The sequence below is a fragment of the Telmatherina bonti genome, assembly GCF_933228915.1.
Source record: "Telmatherina bonti genome assembly, chromosome: 1".
NCBI lineage: Eukaryota > Metazoa > Chordata > Actinopteri > Atheriniformes > Telmatherinidae > Telmatherina > Telmatherina bonti.
In genome coordinates, this window is record NC_136619.1 from 39140896 (window position 1) to 39159037 (window position 18142).

Genomic DNA, 18142 nt, shown 5'->3' on the forward strand with positions numbered 1-18142 from the left:
GCCGACGGGCTTAACAGACCCGCCGCACGTCACTCAGCATCTCCAGGCAGGATCAGTACTGTATGTTGGATACTTTAGTTTGACATCAAACAGCTGGCCAGATGTTATGTTGTTAAAGGAAAATTTCACCCTCAACATGTCTGTTTTTCTGAAAAAGGATGCAGTAAACATTTTCTAACCAAAACAAAAATTGTCCATTAAAAGTTTTAGAGTTTATTGGTATAAAGATGAGACCAAGCGGCCAGCTCCGGCGGTTAAAAGTGAAGCCTATGCCGAAGGGACAAACGTTGCAGTTCCCCCTTCATCCACTAGGGGCTCCACAACAGAACAAATCCCCATAGACTCCCATGTTAAAAAGACCAACTTCACAGCAGAAATAAACATGTTTACAGCCTGGTACAAAAATCCATTTTAGGTTTAATAGATCAGGTTTACCTTTGACAACTGTGGGGGGAAGGAATTTTATTCTAACTCCTCCATTTAGTAGTAATTTCATATAAAAAATTTGCATATTTAGTGGAGTGTCCTTTTGATTGACAGGTACCCGACCTCCCTCTTCAAGAAGGAAGAATGTAGAACAATCGCGGTTTTTAGCAAATTAAAAGTGTGACTTTAGCTCACTTACCTTCGTTAGCTGGTTAGCTCCTCTTAGCTCCGGGTTAGCGCAGTTAGCTCTTAGCTACAAGCAGGTCTGAGATAGCCAGATGTCAATCATCCACGACACGCTCTCAGCCCCCCTTCTCAGCTACACCTCTTTTAGTATTTTCTGGCAGAGATGACACATGTGATGCTGCAAAGATGGCGATGGTAGCAACCGCCTAATGAGCTTCAATTCAGCTCTTCAGAAACCTACGTGTGACGTCACGGAGGCTCTTTCCATCTTTTATACACACTTTCAGTTGTCATCTTCAAAACGAGCATCAAAGGCTGCAGCAGTTAATGTCAATCTAAAACAGCTACACCTGTGACGATACAGATCTTTAAATTTTACCTAAATACCCACAAAGGGACAACGTTCAAGCTTTAGAGACCAAATATGGAGCTAAGGTAATCTATCTAGCTTGGTTGCCCTCTTGTGGCCATTTAAAGAACTTCAATGTGTGACACTACTGTTGGCCATATTTTTCAGTCCTGCAGGCTATTGCTTCACTGCATTTCTATAGGAGAGGGGAAAAAAGCCGCTGCTCTGTTTAAAAAGACCTTTCAGTATTATCGTGTGAAACTTCTGGTACATTTATGTCCTTAGATTTGAATGCAGAGCTGCAAGAGACGGATAAATCACATGATCACAGGCCAATTAAGCAAATCTAAGCGCCAACACCGAAGGAGAGCAGTGTGCTTTTAGTGGAATTTTCCTTTAATATGTGTAGAATAAAGCCGAAAGGACCCCCTCCGGTGGAAACTTTAATAGGTTAGACACACAAACTCCTGCAGTGACGTCACAGATTCACTGCTTAGCAACTAAAAAAAAAAATCACTGGATGCAACTTGAGTTTTTACGTTCGGTAAATTTCCAACTGTGTGTTTGCGACTCTGGTCTGTATTTAACCAAACTAGTATCTGTTCACTTTCTAGTGTAAAAAAAGTTTTTGTGTGGAAGTATCTCTTGCGTCAATATAAATGTGGTTCAGAGAATTTGTGTGTGTGCGTGTGTGTGTGAGGTAAACGTGCATCTCTGTCTTAGCTGTGAGGAAAACCTGGTTGGTGTCACGTTGTCACGTTAGTCGTTTTAAATGCCGGCGTTGGATCGAGGTGGATGCAAACATGGATTGTTGATATGGAAACGATACATTTTTCAAATTAAATTCCATGCTGCAATAAATTATTTTTTTAACAGTGAACTTGTAGTGCTGAGTGGTTTTGTTTATCCTATGTGTGACCTTAAATAACTAGATTTTTATACATAAACACATTCAGCCTATGATTTTATTATAATTGTCTCATAGCTGCAGTTATTCAGGCTGTTCTGACTTCTTTTCCCAGCAGGTTGGGACAATAGTTTCTCATGAGCCACTTCCACAGACAGTCTGGTCTGAACGTGCATTTGGACTCGGCTGCAGACCAAAGGGAACTGATCCACCTGAAAACTCCAGGTCTCGTTTTGGTAGCAAATAAACTCTGGTCCAGTATGCTGACGGAGGGTTCGCACCATCTACTGCCTTGGTAACCTGGCGACAAGCCAGGTGGGAGGAGTTTTCACTCCATGGGTTGATTCAACAAATCAGAACGGCTTTACAGATAAACGTAGAAATGTTTCCAAACTGATAAATATTAGTTTTGTAACAGTTAACCAGACAGCCTTGCTAAATCCCCATGTAAAAACTGTAACACATGGGTCAGCTCCAGCTTATGGTCCAGAAGACGAGGCTTAAAACTTGGGGGGGCAGGGCTTTTTCTGTGGCTGGACCTAAGCCGTATTTCATTTCTATTAAATTATTTATTGGTTCTTTTTACCTGTTTATTGGGATTGATTTTAAGTTAATTACTTTGTATTTATTTTTTTGTTATTTTTTGTGCAGCACTTTGGAAACTGTTTACATTTATAAAATGTGCTGTATACATAAAGTGGATTGGATTGTAGTAAATGGCAAATACGGTGTGTGTACCATGTAAATAATTTAAGAATACTACGTTCCTTGTTGCTTGGTGAGCTATTCTGTCTCCACAGTCCCTGTTTTGAAATATATGCAGAGAGAAGTTTGACGGAAATATGATTAAAATCCAGAAGGTCCAGTTTTTCCAGAACCCTGGATGGAGCTGCGAGAGCCGGAAAGAAGGAATGAAGTCTTGGAACTACTGGTGCAGCTGATTGTACGTGCACACGCATCTAACAGTTTGCATGCAGAGGAAGATTTCTGAGCACAAAAAAAAAAAAAAGGCTGAAGGTACTTTTTTTTTTAAAACTAAATAATAATGTCTGTGTGTCTTTAATGTGTGTATTTGTTATGTTACCGTTAATGCAAAAACCCAGTCGCAAATTGTTTCACATTTTTAAATATTATGAGACTAATTTTACTCCATAGAGCAACAAAGTCATATAAAGAGCAATAAAATATTTTTAAAAAAGTTTGAAATTGTAACAGAGTTGTGTTGATTGTTGCTTGAACTGAAAGACAAACTCGATAAACAGTCATGTCACACTTCATTAATCCTTGTCTGACGTTTCAGCTAAAATCTTTACTGAACGCAACAAAACGGGGACAGATGACAGATAAATTCTGTGAGTGTTACATGATTTATTAACAGCTGCTCGCCGGCAGATACAGCCTCTGTACACAAGCTCTCACACATGTTCAAGCAAGATGTTACAAAATTATTTCTACAAAGATCCTGCAAAACCTTCAATCTGTACACTTGTTTTTATTTAACACAACAGAACTGCACAGCGGAGCTGCTGACATCAATAGGTGCATCCTCTCCTGGACTGACATGTCAGAGAAAGACTTCTTCCTTCCCACCTCTCACGGTTCCACTTGGTTGATGCTCATGAGACCTTCCTGACCTTCCTCAGGGGTCCTTGTCCAACCAAAGCTGATGGATCCCTCAGATTTTATCCAAGCACAAACGTTTTATTGTTACTGCACAAGTAAAACAAGGTTTTAGTGTGGAGACACGGATGAGCTGTGGAAATCCAGTTCTTTCCAGTTTCATTGGTTTTAAAAATTCCTGACAAAAATATTGAATGGAAAAAAAAAAACTGCACTCTGACGTTAAATATGTAGAAACACTTTTATAAAAACAAAAATAAAGATGATGACGCTGCAAGCCAAAGAAAAACGCGTGTATACATTCTGGAGTCTCACCTCGACAGATCCGGCGTGAACTGCTGCTGTTTTTCTACTGAGACACAACAATGTCGTGATTTGGTTTTACTGTGATGAAAGTTGACAGAAACGTCCGTCAGTCATAAACTCCGGTTTTAGGTCCGGCATGCGGTCGAATCGGATCTTTGGTGGGTTATAAAAGGTCAACATGCAGCTTGAAGGACCTTCTGATTCACCAGAATGAAGATCACCTCAGCGTGAAGGCTTCCTGGAGGAGACCAACATGTCCCACCTTCCAGTTTTTACTGTCTCCTGGAGACAAACTGTGTATTAATCACTGACATCTAGTGGCTGAGTTAGAAACCATGTCAGACATCCAGCTGCGGAGCAACATCTGCATCTGTATTAGTCGGCTTCTCATCATGAGGAAAACGAGGAACTTCTGCACATCTCAGGATCTTTTTGTTCTTTATCAACTAAATCTACACCACTGTTTGTTTTCTGCAGTCACAGGCCTAAACTCACTCTGCTTCATCACCTTTTCATTTCATCTTTTAAAAATTATTCTTCTAATATTAGTTTTATGAGGTCAGTTTGTGCACAGCTGCCTCTTGCTTCCGGTTAGTATCAACCTTTGTTTCTTGAATGAAAAGTCTAAAAATTGCCACTAATCTCCACTTTTTTCTGTGTGATTATCTAAATCATGGGTGGGCAACTCACACCGGCTCAAAACGACATAATAAAATAAATGTTTACTTATAGATTAACATACTGCAACTTTAAAAGGCTTCAGATAAATAAAAGCTTTGACATGATGAGCTTTCTGTTGATTTTTGGCCTTTTAACCCTGTGATGCCTGCTGAGGTAAATTTCTGGCTTCTTCCTTTTATTTATTTTAATCCACTGGATTTTTTTTGTTTTTAAATCATTTTGGTAAATAATTTAATATTTTCACTTTATTTGATTTCCTTTTTTTTGCAGAATATTTTCCTTTATTTACTTTGTTTTCATATAAATGCAAACAACTTCAGGCGTTAATATCTCCACTGAAAATTCAGTTTAATGTGTTTCTTTGGGACGATGAAAAGATGTTTCTTCCTGGTTTTACTGGAAAGGCTCTCAGCCTCTCAACCAGATTATTCAACTTGATGAACAAAGTAATAAATAAAGTTTACTGGAGCAGCTTTAAACTGGCCCGGAGCTCCTTCGTCTGTAAATATGGAAGAAAAAGATGTTTTATTCATCTCACACAGGCTGAATATGTAACCGCGGTAACCATGAAGATAAGTTAGAAAATCAGGGGCTGACTCAGCAGGCTTCACCGTCAAAGTAAACAAAATTATATCTTTAAATATGTTGCATGTAGAAAGTCGATGTAAACCCTCACATTCAGCACAAACTGGGTTATTTCCAGTAAACTGAGCTGGTTTGCTTTACGATCAACAACTATAAACACAAGATCCAACGTGGAATCTGTGAATTCAGGAGTTTCTGTAGGAACGGTACGAAGCTCAGCAGCTCCTCCTCTTCATCAGTATGAAGTTAAGAAATCTGAATGTTTACTTTCCAAACAAACATAAAAAAGTAAAAAATGTTCTGTTAGATGGAGGTGAATGTACAGATGCAGACGGCACAGACGGAGAAATGATAATAATCCGAAAATATTAAGCTGTTTTCAGAAACAGGAAGTGAACGGAAATATGATGAGATTCCACATCTTTTCCATCACATTCACTTCGTCCTTCTGTTCCTCACCTGGTCATGTGCATCATCTTACTTCAGGATCCATCTGGATTTTTCTGCCTGTAATCTGTTTAATAAACTCCATCTTTCTGTGTTCTTTAGCGTCTATCTCTCAAACTTTCCATTCAAACTAAACTAAAGGCAGATAAGCAGCGAAACAAACGGAAACTACACGTTAAAAGTGACTTTCAGTGAATCCGTGTCTGGATATTTGGCATGAAATGATTCGTTACAAACAGCAGCTTTTCCGTTTTCTGTGGTGTGACGCAGAATCCATTTAAAGTCCTTTTTCCATATAAAATCAGAAGCAGCCATCATTAAAACTACTGAAAGTACAAAGTGACAGAATTTCCACATTTTGGTGCTGCAAGCGGTGCGTTTTCAGGTCGACAACGTGACACGGCAAAACACGACTCACAACAAAAAGACGACAATAAATAAAGCTGACTTTGTATAAATAGATATTAGTCTGTATATGATGCAGGGCTGAACAATATAAATGGTTCATTTCATTTAAAAAAAAAAAAAAAAAAGTTCTGCTTTGTATTTACAGAGAATTTGAAGGATTTCCACAGAAAGCAGGCGAGACGCCGGATGAAAAGCTGTCTATGAGCGCTGCGAGTGGTCGTTTCTGTCGTCACAAAGCTGAGATGAAGTCTGGAAAACATCCGGCTACATAACGCTCACCACAGTCCACGGTACCCCTGTGATCACGGACACTTCCCTCCAACATGACCGTGATACGGCTTCAGTCTTCCAACAGGTTTCCTGAGCTGCTCCTAAAGCCACGATGCGAGTCGCTCCCGCCGAGCGACACCCTGTTTACAGGTAAGGCTCTCCAAACGTCCTGCGGCACTCCATGACGCCTGTGCTTGGAGGACGGTCACAGTTATGGGTCAGCTTCACCAGGCTTGGTGTGAGGCGGTCATACGCCAGCTTGTACTCCCGATCGAAAGCATCTGGGGGAGAAAATGCAGGAAAAAAATCATTTGGGAGGAGTCAACCTCAAGCAAATCACATTATTCTCAAGAGGCCAAAATAAAACTAAATAAACATTAAAGATGCTCCAGAACAGCGATCTATGTTTGCAGAAGGAGGTGATCAACAGGTTGCAAATAAAAGACAAAGGAGAAGGACCAGGCTGGAATAAACCTGCGGTCTAATCAAACAAAAAGGCTTTTCCTTTTTTCCTGATTCCATTCCAAATGAGGAAAAAACAACACAGTATTCAGACCATCATTCTGCTGCTATAATGTCAAAGAAGACAAGTAAAAAGATCAATAAAAACAACAATCATTTAAGAATGGATTTATTTTTTTTTTAAATTGTGAAGCAAAAAATCCCAATTTTCGATTTTTCGCATCGATTTTCCCGTCCTTAATATTTAGGTGTAACTCCAGGATTAGTGGACACGACTTTCTGGGTTTGCAGGTTCATAACCCTCAGCATATATTCATGTCTGATGACTGTTGTTGAGGTCTGAAGAGGCTTAGGCTTAGTGACACACTGTCTGCTTCTTCCCCCCTACAGACATACATGATGTGTAGAAGCCGTGAGATGTCGGCATTCAGACATTTGGGACCTGATTAAGCAGAAATCTCTTCCTTTGTAGAGTTTTAAAGCTAAAAAGTCAGATACCATGGTGCCATTAGGGAGGTTATAACTCAGTGGTCAGTCTGACTTAACTTTTTCAGCAACAACAGAGCATCCTTGTTTAGAATAACACAGATTTATGACATACAACTGACGTCTGTTAGGAGGAAGGCGTAAAAGGTTGGTTTATTCTAGGAGGTTTTTAGAGTTTTTTCAGATTTCTGAGCCGTCTCTCCAAATAGGAATTCGTATTACTTTGTTCATTTCTTAAATCTGTTTAATAAACTTTGTAATCGTTTCACTTCAGAACCAGACTCCTCATCAAACTATCAGCTGAATGTGTGTGAGAGTTCGTTGCCTTCAGATTCATGTCTGAAAGAACTGCTTCCCTCCGAACTTAAACTCACCGATATCAATGTTGTCTTTTCCCAGAGCCACCAGGGAGAGGAAGAGGATGTCCCTGTACAAACTCCTGAGGAGGAAGGCAAGAAGCAGACAGAAGGAACAGATGGTTACCACAGAAGAAGAATCTCCATTGCCTTCAAGCAGGCATTTAAACTAAACTGGCTGCTTTGGGAAAAGGAAAAAAAATCAATGAGGAAGACGTCTGATTCTGTTCATAACTTATATGGACAGAATTTCTAGGTGCAGCCGAGGTGTTGAGGGGATCCGGCTCGGTGGCCTCAGGATTGGGTCCCTGCTTTTTGCAGATGACGTGGTCCTGTTGGCTTCATCTGGTCGTGATCTCCAGCTCTCACTTGAGCGATTTGCGGCCGAGTGAGTCAGGTCCTGCCTCAAGTGGAGGAGTTTAAATATCTCGGGGTCTTGTTCACGAGTGAGGGAAAGATGGAGCGCGAGATCGACAGACGGATCGGTGCGGCGTCTGCAGTAATGCGGACTCTGCGCCGGTCTGTCGTGGTGAAGAAGGAGCTGAGCCAGAAGGCGAAGCTCTCCATTTACCAGTGGATCTACGTTCCTACCCTCACCTATGGTCACGAGCTGTGGTTCGTTACCGAAAGAACCAGATCTCGTATACAGGCGGCTGAAATGAGTTTCCTCCGCAGGGTGGCCGGGCTCTCCCTTAGAGATAGGGTGAGGTGCTCGGTCATCTGGGAGGAGATCAGAGTAGAGCCGCTGCTCCTTCGCATCGAGAGGAACCAGTTGAGGTGGCTCGGGCATCTGGTCAGGATGCCTCCTGGACCTCCCTGGTGAGGTGTTCCAGGCACGTCCCTCTGGGAGGAGACCCCGGGGAAGACCCAGGACACGCTGGAGGGATTATATCTCTCGGCTGGCCTGGGAACGCCTCGGGATCCCCCCCGCAGAGTTGGCAAATGTGGCTGGGGAGAGGGAAGTCTGGGCTTCCCTGCTTAGGCTGTTGCCCCCGCGACCCGACCCCGGATAAGCGGTAGAAGATGAAGATGAAGATGAAGGAAGACGTCATTGACAGACACTAGTTTCATCGGCATGTTTTTATCTTTAAAAAAAGATCCAGATTCATCAATAAATTTAAAAGATAAAGTGAAAAAGTCCAGTATTTTGTAGAAAACCTCGCTTCATGTGAGAGTGGTGCTGACCTTTGTCTTTTGACCCCGAGCGTGTGTCCCAGCAGCTGCAGCAGCTGAGCCATCGGCCGGCTGACGTCGTTCCTCTGGATGCTTTTCACCACGCTCTGCAGCAGCTCCTCGCTGAGCGGCTTCTCCTCCTCCGGGACCGGCCGGGACAGAGGGTAGCCCACGTCTGCCGAGACACGCCGGCATATATCAGCACCGGGCTGGTGGGGATTTTAACCCAGACGCACAACAAGAACACAGCGAGGATGGTTAACTATCCCAGACCAGCGGTGAAGAACAGGTTCCCAGTCTGACGAGACTTCAGCAGGAAGTCACATTAAGGTTCAAATTCAGTTACATCACATCAATAAATCATAAACATCAATGGAATGAAACATGAATGAATCAGACACTATTATGGCTTCATATTCAGTCAGAGCTTATAATGACACGTTTCCTGTGTTCATCTTTGTCATCTTTGTTAAAGATGGAGTATGTAAGATTTTCAATATTTTAAAAAAAAAAAAAAACTAAAAAAAAAAACTACAATCATAATTAGATTTTTTTTTTTTTTTAAACATGTAGGTTCCAGTCTGTCCATATTTGATGTGTTATTAAATTACAAGTTTAATTAATGACAAAGGCACTTCTTAAATGTTTTCCTACCAGTAAAAAAAAAGTGCTTTTTGTTATTTGTCATTAATTAAACTTGTAATTTAATAACGCATCAAATATCAACAGACTGGAACCTACATGTTCAAAAAAACATCTAATTATGATTGTAGTTATTTTATTAGTTTGTTTTTTTTTATATTGAAAATCTTACGTACCTCACCTTTAAATAACGACATTTTAGCTTCTCTCACTGCTGTTTCTTCTTAGGAAATGTGATTTTAAATAATCTAGTCATGTAATCTGGAATAAAATGACTGATAGAACCAACAGTATCACCAAGGTAGAATGGATAAAACATGATCAAACTTTTACACGTAGCTTAAAAGGTGCTGGGAAGAAGATAAAAAGCTGAAACTCCTCTTTTTCTCTTGGTTCGAGTTAAAATAGTCTTCATGATGCCCTGCCTCGTCAGGTTTGACGCCACGCTGTCTAGTCTGTCAAACTGAATTTAAAACCAGCTTTTAAATGACCGTTCGGACTACGAGGAAACAGAGTCGAGGGGCTTGTAAAGCCGGAACGAGCAGGTGTTTCTGTAAGTAGTGTTTACTCCACCGGCCAGTCAGGAGCTCTTTACACCTGCTGCTTTTAACCCATTAAGGCTGGATTAAACAGATGTGTGTATATTTATAATTTACAGACATTTCCATCCACTGCAGGGCTGCAATCCATCCTTATGGCAGAGCTGAAGCACAGCAGAGAGGGAGGAGGTGGAGGGACCTTCAATCTCTATTATTTCTCCTAAATAAAAATATACACTTTCTATTTGTTTTAGTCCAGATTTATTAGATCATTTAACAAGATGTTGATGAGACAATTTTACCAAAAAAAATGCCCATTTCACAGGATTTTTAAAATTATCTCATATATTCTGAAAACCTTTAGTTTTCAGAATTAAGTTTTGAGTGTCCCTACTGTCCAGGTTATGCTCTTAGAGTTATGGGTAGTCTAGCCATCCACTAGTTATGTCGCCATAGGGACGAGCATCTCCTGAGTTGGAGTCTGCATGTACGGGAACCAACTGTCCAGGTTATGCTCTTTGCTCTTATAGTTATGGGTAGTCTAGCCATCCATTACTTATGTAGCAATGGGGATGTTACCTGATGCACTGAGAAGTACCTCGCTCTATTTCTCTAATATAATAATGTATTAATATATGCCAATATTGCCATTTCTAACTTATTTCTCCTTTTTTCCGCAGGTCTTCCTGAATAAGTGCAGTTGTACATGTTGATCTGTCTTTCCTGTCCTCTCCACCCCAACCAGTCGAGGCAGATGGCTGCCCTCCCTGAGCCGGGTTCTGCCGGAGGTTTTCTTCCTGTTAAAGGGGAGTTTTTTCCTTCCCACTGTTGCCTTGTGCAGCTCAGGATGGGGGATTGGATCAAAGTCATGACTCGATGCAATCAGTTGGTTTCTATTATAGGATATGCATGAATTGGCTTGAATTGAATTTTTTTTTTTCTTTTACCTATTTTATGTTTTCCATGTGAATGCAACCAAGTTCTGTTTTTAATCACTGCTCTTAAATGTATGGTTAGGTTAGGACCAGAATACATCTGTGATATGTTCAGAGAATATAAACCAAGCAGAGCTCTTCGATCCAAGGACTCGGGTCAACTAGTCCAGACCAGAGTCCAGACCAGAGACGAGACTAAACATGGAGAAGCAGCATTTAGCTGTTACGCTGCAAACAAGTGGAATAATCTGCCAGTGGAGATGAAACTTTCACCAAATGTAGAAACTTTTAAATCCAGGTTAAAAACCTTTCTTTTCTCATGCGCCTGCATGACATCTGCACAGTAACTTTTATTTAATTCTGCTTTTAATTATTTTAATATAATTTATGATTTTATTGTGATTTTGTTATTTGTATTTTCCTTTATGCTCCTTTTTTCTGTAATGCTTTTAATGTTTCATGTAAGCACTTTGAATTGTCTTGTACATGAAAGGTGCTGTACAAAAAAACTTGCCTTGCCTTAATTCTTCAGAGGATTACATTTTAATAGAGCTACATTTATACCCTACTTATTTATGAATATTTAGTAAAATACTTGCATCTTAACTGTAAAAATGTTTCATTTTAACTAAGTTTACAAGATGAGATTTATCTACCCCATGTTTTGATCATGTAACTTTAATGACTAAGATATTAAAAGGGAACCAAGATATGGATAAATACTGAAAACATGGAACATTATCCACAGAAATGGGGACTGACATAGTGAGTGCCAGCATGTTGTGCTTCATGTTCAGTTAAACACTACAGCAACATCCATCTTTAAGCTGCTACATATAAAAGCTGGAAGCTCCTGGATTTTGTAACCACAAAACAAGGACAAAAGACACACACCGAAGATGCAAACCCCACATTCAAATACAGAGCAGGTCTGTATTTGAGACAAAACAACCCTTTTGTCACAACTGAGTATAATTTGACACAGCACAGATGCTCTCATTCCAACAGTGAAAGTACGGAAAGTCGAGGCTGTTTTTCCACAGACAAACACTGCAGAGCATCAAGCAACGAGCAGAGACGGCGGACACCAACAGCAGGACTCATCTGAAGGAGTCTGCAGCAGAGATGGACACTCACTCTCTAATAACAGAGTACAGTTAAGTCCTGGAAGACAGAGAGCAGACACAGACTGTTAGCACAAGGATTAACTGCCTCCTGGGAGGAGCTGGCAGCCCCCGCACCTCCTCGTCCTCCTCATCCATTTAACAATCAATTACAGCAAGCTGAGCGGAGAGACAGACATGTTAGCAGCAGCCTGTTTGCTCACTAACCCAGCTGCTGTGCAAGTTCAGCATCACAGTGATTATCTGCTACAAATGAATTCATCCTGCAGCTTCCGTTCTTCATCACGCTGTCTTTCACGTTTCCATTGTTGGTTTTAAACCAGTTTCTGTCTCATTTTTCTCCTTCTGTCTGTCAGTCGTTTTCTCAACTGCTGTTTCGATTGAAGGTCACAGGGAAGCTGGAGTGTATCCCAGCAATCATTGGGTGAGCGGCCGGTCACCAGTTCATCATATAACCAACACAGAGAGACAAACCACCATTCACCCTCACACATAGGGACAATTTAGAGTAACCAGTTAACCCAACCTGCATGTCTGAACGGTGAGAGGAAGCTGGAGTACCTGGAGAGAACCCACGCATACACAGAGAGAACTTGCAAATTTCACACAGAACGGCCACCGTTTGACCCTCCACCCCAGCCCAGACTCAAACCAGCGACCTTCTCGCTGTGAAGCCACAGTGCTAACCATTCATGCACCATGCAGAATCTCCTCTTGCTTTCAGGGAATTCTGGGAAAACCACATGTGATCACTGAACCAAACCTAACATACACATCTTGTGGGTGGGAAGAAGCCGGAGTTGTCACGGTAACAAATTTCGCCATGTGATTAATTGTCTCAGAAATAATTGTGATAAACCATAATATTGCGATGAGCTATTATTGTTGTCATTTTAAGACCATTTTAAACTAAAAAACCAATAATGCCATAATAATACAAGTAAACATTTTCAAAGATCAACATACTTGAATTTCTACAGAACATTTAGCTCGATGCGCAGACTAGTTTATGCTCATCCAGTCTCCAGTCTGCTAAAACAGACATATGGTCTCTAAACACTTAAGCGTTCAGGTCCAGGCAGCTGTTGTACAATCTATGGTAAAGCTCATATAAGGGACATGTTTGGACTTGACCAGAGGTGGAATGGTTAATTAAATGTCTTTGATCATTTTCAGTATGTCATTTTTCATGTCATTGTAAAGCTGTGGAAATGCCGTTTATAACATGTTTATTCATCCAAGTGATTCCTTCTGGCTGTGAAATGTTTGTAACATTTTGTTAAAATGTCGCCTGTTTAACAATATTAAAGGGCAGCATGGCTTTACCGACCACGCTGTCTGAGTGCACGCCATGTTGCACCATGTCCTGTTTGTTTTTAATCTGTCGTTAAACACCGCAGTGATCGTAGACTATCGGGAAGATGGAGTTAGTCTGTTTAAGGTCTTGTTTCCCAGCTGAGAAAACTGAAAGTTGATGGTTGTGTTTTAAGTGCAAATGGAAGCTCGTTGTGTTGCCTTGTTTAGTTAATATTGTCTCCTAAAACAAACATGGCACGAGAAAAGAGAGACAAATTAAAATTATGGCGTCCTGCAAACTTAATGCGCACATTTTTTCTTATTGTGCGATTAATTGACTTGTTGCGACAGGCCTAAGCCAGAGGACCCGGAGAGAAACCCTACATACACCGGGTTCTTGCTGTGAGGCAGCAGTGCTAACCACTAAACCACCACATCTGCCAGCTGGATCTTCTTCTGGCAGAGGTCGGTTCTTCTATGGGACTTGACTGACCAACCGTCTTGCCACAAGGAGGTTTTATGACTCACTGTGTGTGTTCCAGAGTATGTAGAGAGGCTGGATGGGGTCCTGGTGCAGCTTCAGGTTGTCCCACAGGATCTGGATCAACACGTGTTTACTGTCCTCAGACATCCAGTGACGAGGGACCTGTTGAAAGACGGGAAGACACGGCTGGACTGAATATTGTACCATCAACTGGCTCTGATGTTAAATCTGCCAGACCTTGTGAAGAAAAAACGCCATAAAACTCAATTTTAAAACCTTGACAGAATGAATCGTTTTGAAGTGGACTTCTGTTTCAGTGTGTCTGACCTGCGAGTCTCGGTTGCAGTGCTCAGAGGTGAGGATGAGACCAGGAAGGTTACTGGGCAGGTCCAGCCTTCTAAAGTACCAAACCAGGTTCCAGTAGATGATAGGATGATGATCCACCATGTCGGCTTCGGTGATCACTGGGTCGCCTTCGTTCTCCAGCAGGCTCTCCAGCTCCTTCCACAGCACCAGTGGGCTCAGATAGGGAACTGTCACCGGTTCGGGGTTGTGGAGCCGCCACTCCATGCTCAATGGGTCCTTAGTGGAACAAAAATGGTAGAGGCTAACTTTTAGCTTTAGCTCACTTCCACTGTCATTTCAATCTGGACAAAGTTGGAGAAAATGAGGCAACATGACCTATTTTCTGTACTTTGATTCGCCTTGTTGCCCGTGTACTAGCAGATTTTATCTTTTTCTCTTGGTCACAGCATTGAAACTTCCTTGATATGATCCTCTACTTTGTACTTTGTATTGTCTGAGAGTCCTGATGGTGGGTTAGGGTCGTTACCAGACATGAATAAAGTACTAGAAATCGAGACTCAAATAAAAGTACAAGTACTCTATGAATGAAGTTACTTGAATAGAAGTTGAAGTGTTCTTGAAGTGCCCCACTTAAGTAGAAGTACTAAAGTAATCAACATTGTCTGTACTTAAGTATAACAAGTAGTTTATTTTAAAATTTTTACTCAAGTACTGAAAGTAAAAGTAGCTCATTGTGTTGTGTAGTTATTTAATACAACATTAAACTTTGTATATCATCTTGTTTATGATTTGCTGGAGCAGTAGTACATGAACAGGAACATCAATGAGAAAAAAACCCATCAAGTGTGTTCATTCCCCTTTTTTTATGTGAAGACGTCTCTCTTCATACATAAATTACGACAACTAAAGGCAAGTCGGACACTTATCAGGTAGTTCTTCTGTGAAAACTAAAGAAATTAGTATTCGTGTCCCTCTACTGAAGACACACACACACACACACACACACACACACTTTTATACGATTATGTCACTTATAAAGCACAGGAGACATATATATGTTGCTGCTAACATGCTGCGTGACGCTCCTTCACTCAGCAAAGCTGCCAGAGATCCTTTTGCTCAAGGAAAGAGGTCCCACTCTTTTTATTTTTTTAACTGGCATGAAACTGAAACTTCATTCTCTACAGCGACACACATCGCACTCTAACAAGTATAATGGATTTAAACAAATTACCATTGTCCTTTTTTTTCCTCTTTTTTCTGTTGTAACGAATAACAACAAAATAAAAATGTATTGGAGTGAAAGTATCATCGTGATCCAAAATATGTAGTGAAGTAAAACTGGAAGTAGGAGAGAAAAAGTAGAGATACCACATTTTAGTTCTACTTTGTTACTATCTATGGTCGTTGCTAATCGGGTTCCGGCTGGATCTGCCTCGACACCAGACCGGGTCGTGTGTTGCTGCCAATGTGACATCAAAAAGGAATATCCAGGAAGCTCAAGCGGTTCGGAGCATGCTCCTCTGTGTTTGACATAGTCTCCTGTTTAATAATCAGCTTGAGTGGCTTGGTCATAGCAGTAGCTGCAGCAAATCACTCAGCTTAATGTCTCTGAGACAGTATTTCCATCCTCATTTTCAGCTGGCTAATCTTCTGACTTTGTTGGATTTGGACATGCAGCATCTGAAAGTAGAAGTTCCCTACATTTACACTAAAAATGTCTGTTTATACACTAACAGCTGATCAGCTGATTTAGTCTGTGTGCAGTGAGGTAGATGATGCACTTTGTTGTAATTTTATTTTATTATTTTGTTATTCTTGCTGAAACATTTGCTAGTATGGACTGAACAGACAGATCCTGAGCCTGCGACACCGCAGTTTATCAACAGCCTGTTCCACTTTTAAACCTGATGCATCATCCTGATAAAACTGTGGGTTTTCCAGTTGAAACTAGAAAGAGCCGTGGTGTCTGTCTGTAAAACGTGTTTCTATTCGAGGTTTCCTCAGAGGTTAACAGTTTTACAACCAGACAGTGTAAAGCTTTGTGACGATGCTCACCGTGGCTTCGTTCAGATGGGTCGGCAGGCTGCCGGACGTCGGCAAGCAGCAGTTGAATCGGGATGCTTCCTCCAAAGCAGCAAAGGTGCTGATGCTGCGGGTCATGGGTGCTCCGGAGGACAGCCCGCCCTGCCGCCGCTCTGTGGGGATGCTGATACCCTGAGTCCTGAGAAGACCCAGAGGACGGTTAGGATGCCGTCCATGGTGTTAAATCACATTTTAAAAATCCAGCTCTGCACATATTAAAACAGCAAAAACACAACTTACATTTATGTATAATAAACCCAACAATAATAGCATTTTTTACAACTGTACGGCTCTTTACAGCTTAACACAACCAAACAATAAAACACTTTTTCTGTTCATGTTATTTTTCACTTGCATGTACAAAATACTTCAGTATTGAGAAGGGTTTTTTTTTTTTTTTTTTTTTAGCTGTAAATCCTTCTGTGTTTACACACATACTGACTGATAGGGTAGTCTGGAATAAATCCCAATATGCTATGATGTTCATTCTCACATTTCATAACCTCCTTTTTCTGCGACACGCAGAGCTTTGTTAGGACCAGGTGCTGCTTTTACAATGCAGATGGGAAACATGTGGATGCAGCCACAGCAGCTCCTACTTCAAAAGCTTTGTGCAACCAGACAAACTGGGAGCTGCATGACGATGAGCTGAGGTTAACAAAAAAAAACAACAAAACAGCGCATCTAAACACTTTTTTAAAAAAAAATATGTATATATGTGTGTATATATATATATATATATATATATATATATATATATATATATATATATATATATATATATATATATATATGTATATGTATACACACACACATATATATGTATATATATATATATATATATATATATATATCCTCAGAGGCAGACATGAGTCAGGTTTTCTGCTAAACTTGTGATGATCATCAGCATCATGTTCCATGTGGATTTTCTTTATAGTATAGTCAAGGTCAATCAATTAGACTAGACTTTTTTTTTTTTTTTTTTTAACATGAGGTTTAAAAGAAAAGGATGGAAAAATGGAACCAACTCAATACCAAGCTTGTCATACTTGGTATTACTAAAGTGTACCGATACCACACTAGTCAAGCCAGTGCAGATGTGTTTGATGACATTCTTCGGACGTATTTCAAAAGAAATAAATGTATTGAATGTTAAATGTGACATTTTTTGTAACACTAAAAGCGAGATCTTTGTTCCAAAACCACACATTTATAGTTGTATTTAGGTAAAATCTGCCAAATCAAAATAAAACTTGTTGAAATTGTTAGATCTGTAATGTTATCATATCTATATTGGTGAGATAACTTCAGAAAGCATGGGTAATTTATTACAACCTAATGAAATCTTCCACAGTTATAACATAAGTAATAACCACAGTCACAATAATGTTCATACAAACAGATTTAGTATCGGCAAATATCGGTATCGGCCGATATTTAAATTTTAGATATCGTATTGGATAGGAACTCCGAAAAAGTGGATTGGTGCATTTCTAATCCAAACCTTGTTGAACTCAAGTTTTAATGCATATTTTTTTATCTTGCATCCGACTGTAAACATAAATATAGATACAGGAAATAGAGGTCCCTTCTATGATCTCATTTTTATCTGACAATCTATAAAATCCAGTTAAATAATATAATGTTTGAGTACATCTGTAAAATAAAGTCAATAAGATATAGTATGAATGCCGATTCTTTGTTTTAGTCCAAGCTGGTGCCTAAATTACCCACAACTTTTTGTTTTCACACTCCTTATTTGTCATTTAAGCAACTAAATGCTCAACATTTATATCTGTGTTGTTAGCAGCAACCAGGAAGTAGCAAGTAATCGGGTTTGCACTCATCGCATTAAACGTTTTGATCTCTGCTCCAGTCGTTACCAACAACAAAACATGAAATAATTTCACTTCCACTGCGGTTTTAACTCACATGTGGAGCACCACATGGCTCTGTCTCCTTTGTCTCCTGTTGTCCATGTACATGCCACCTCCTGACCATTTCATTCAACTATTCTATTCTGCAGTCATTTAGCAGACTCTTTTATCCAAAGCGACTTACATGTGAGT

At 40.3% G+C, this 18142-nt stretch overlaps 1 protein-coding gene across 2 annotated transcripts in view; it reads right to left on the reverse strand.

The window, feature by feature from the left end:
* Positions 1–3230: 3230 nt before the first annotated feature.
* LOC306756505 (C-myc promoter-binding protein-like) overlaps positions 3231–18142 on the reverse strand; it is a 102525-nt gene continuing 87613 nt past the window's right edge. For both annotated transcript variants that reach the window (XM_079241250.1, XM_079241249.1), the window contains 6 exons: positions 16047–16212; positions 14010–14264; positions 13727–13844; positions 8675–8837; positions 7508–7572; positions 3231–6466 (listed from right to left, as the gene is read on the reverse strand). In XM_079241250.1, coding sequence (XP_079097376.1) covers positions 6330–6466; positions 7508–7572; positions 8675–8837; positions 13727–13844; positions 14010–14264; positions 16047–16212 — 904 coding nt within the window. In that variant the 3' untranslated portion in view covers positions 3231–6329. The remainder of the gene's footprint in view (positions 6467–7507; positions 7573–8674; positions 8838–13726; positions 13845–14009; positions 14265–16046; positions 16213–18142) is intronic.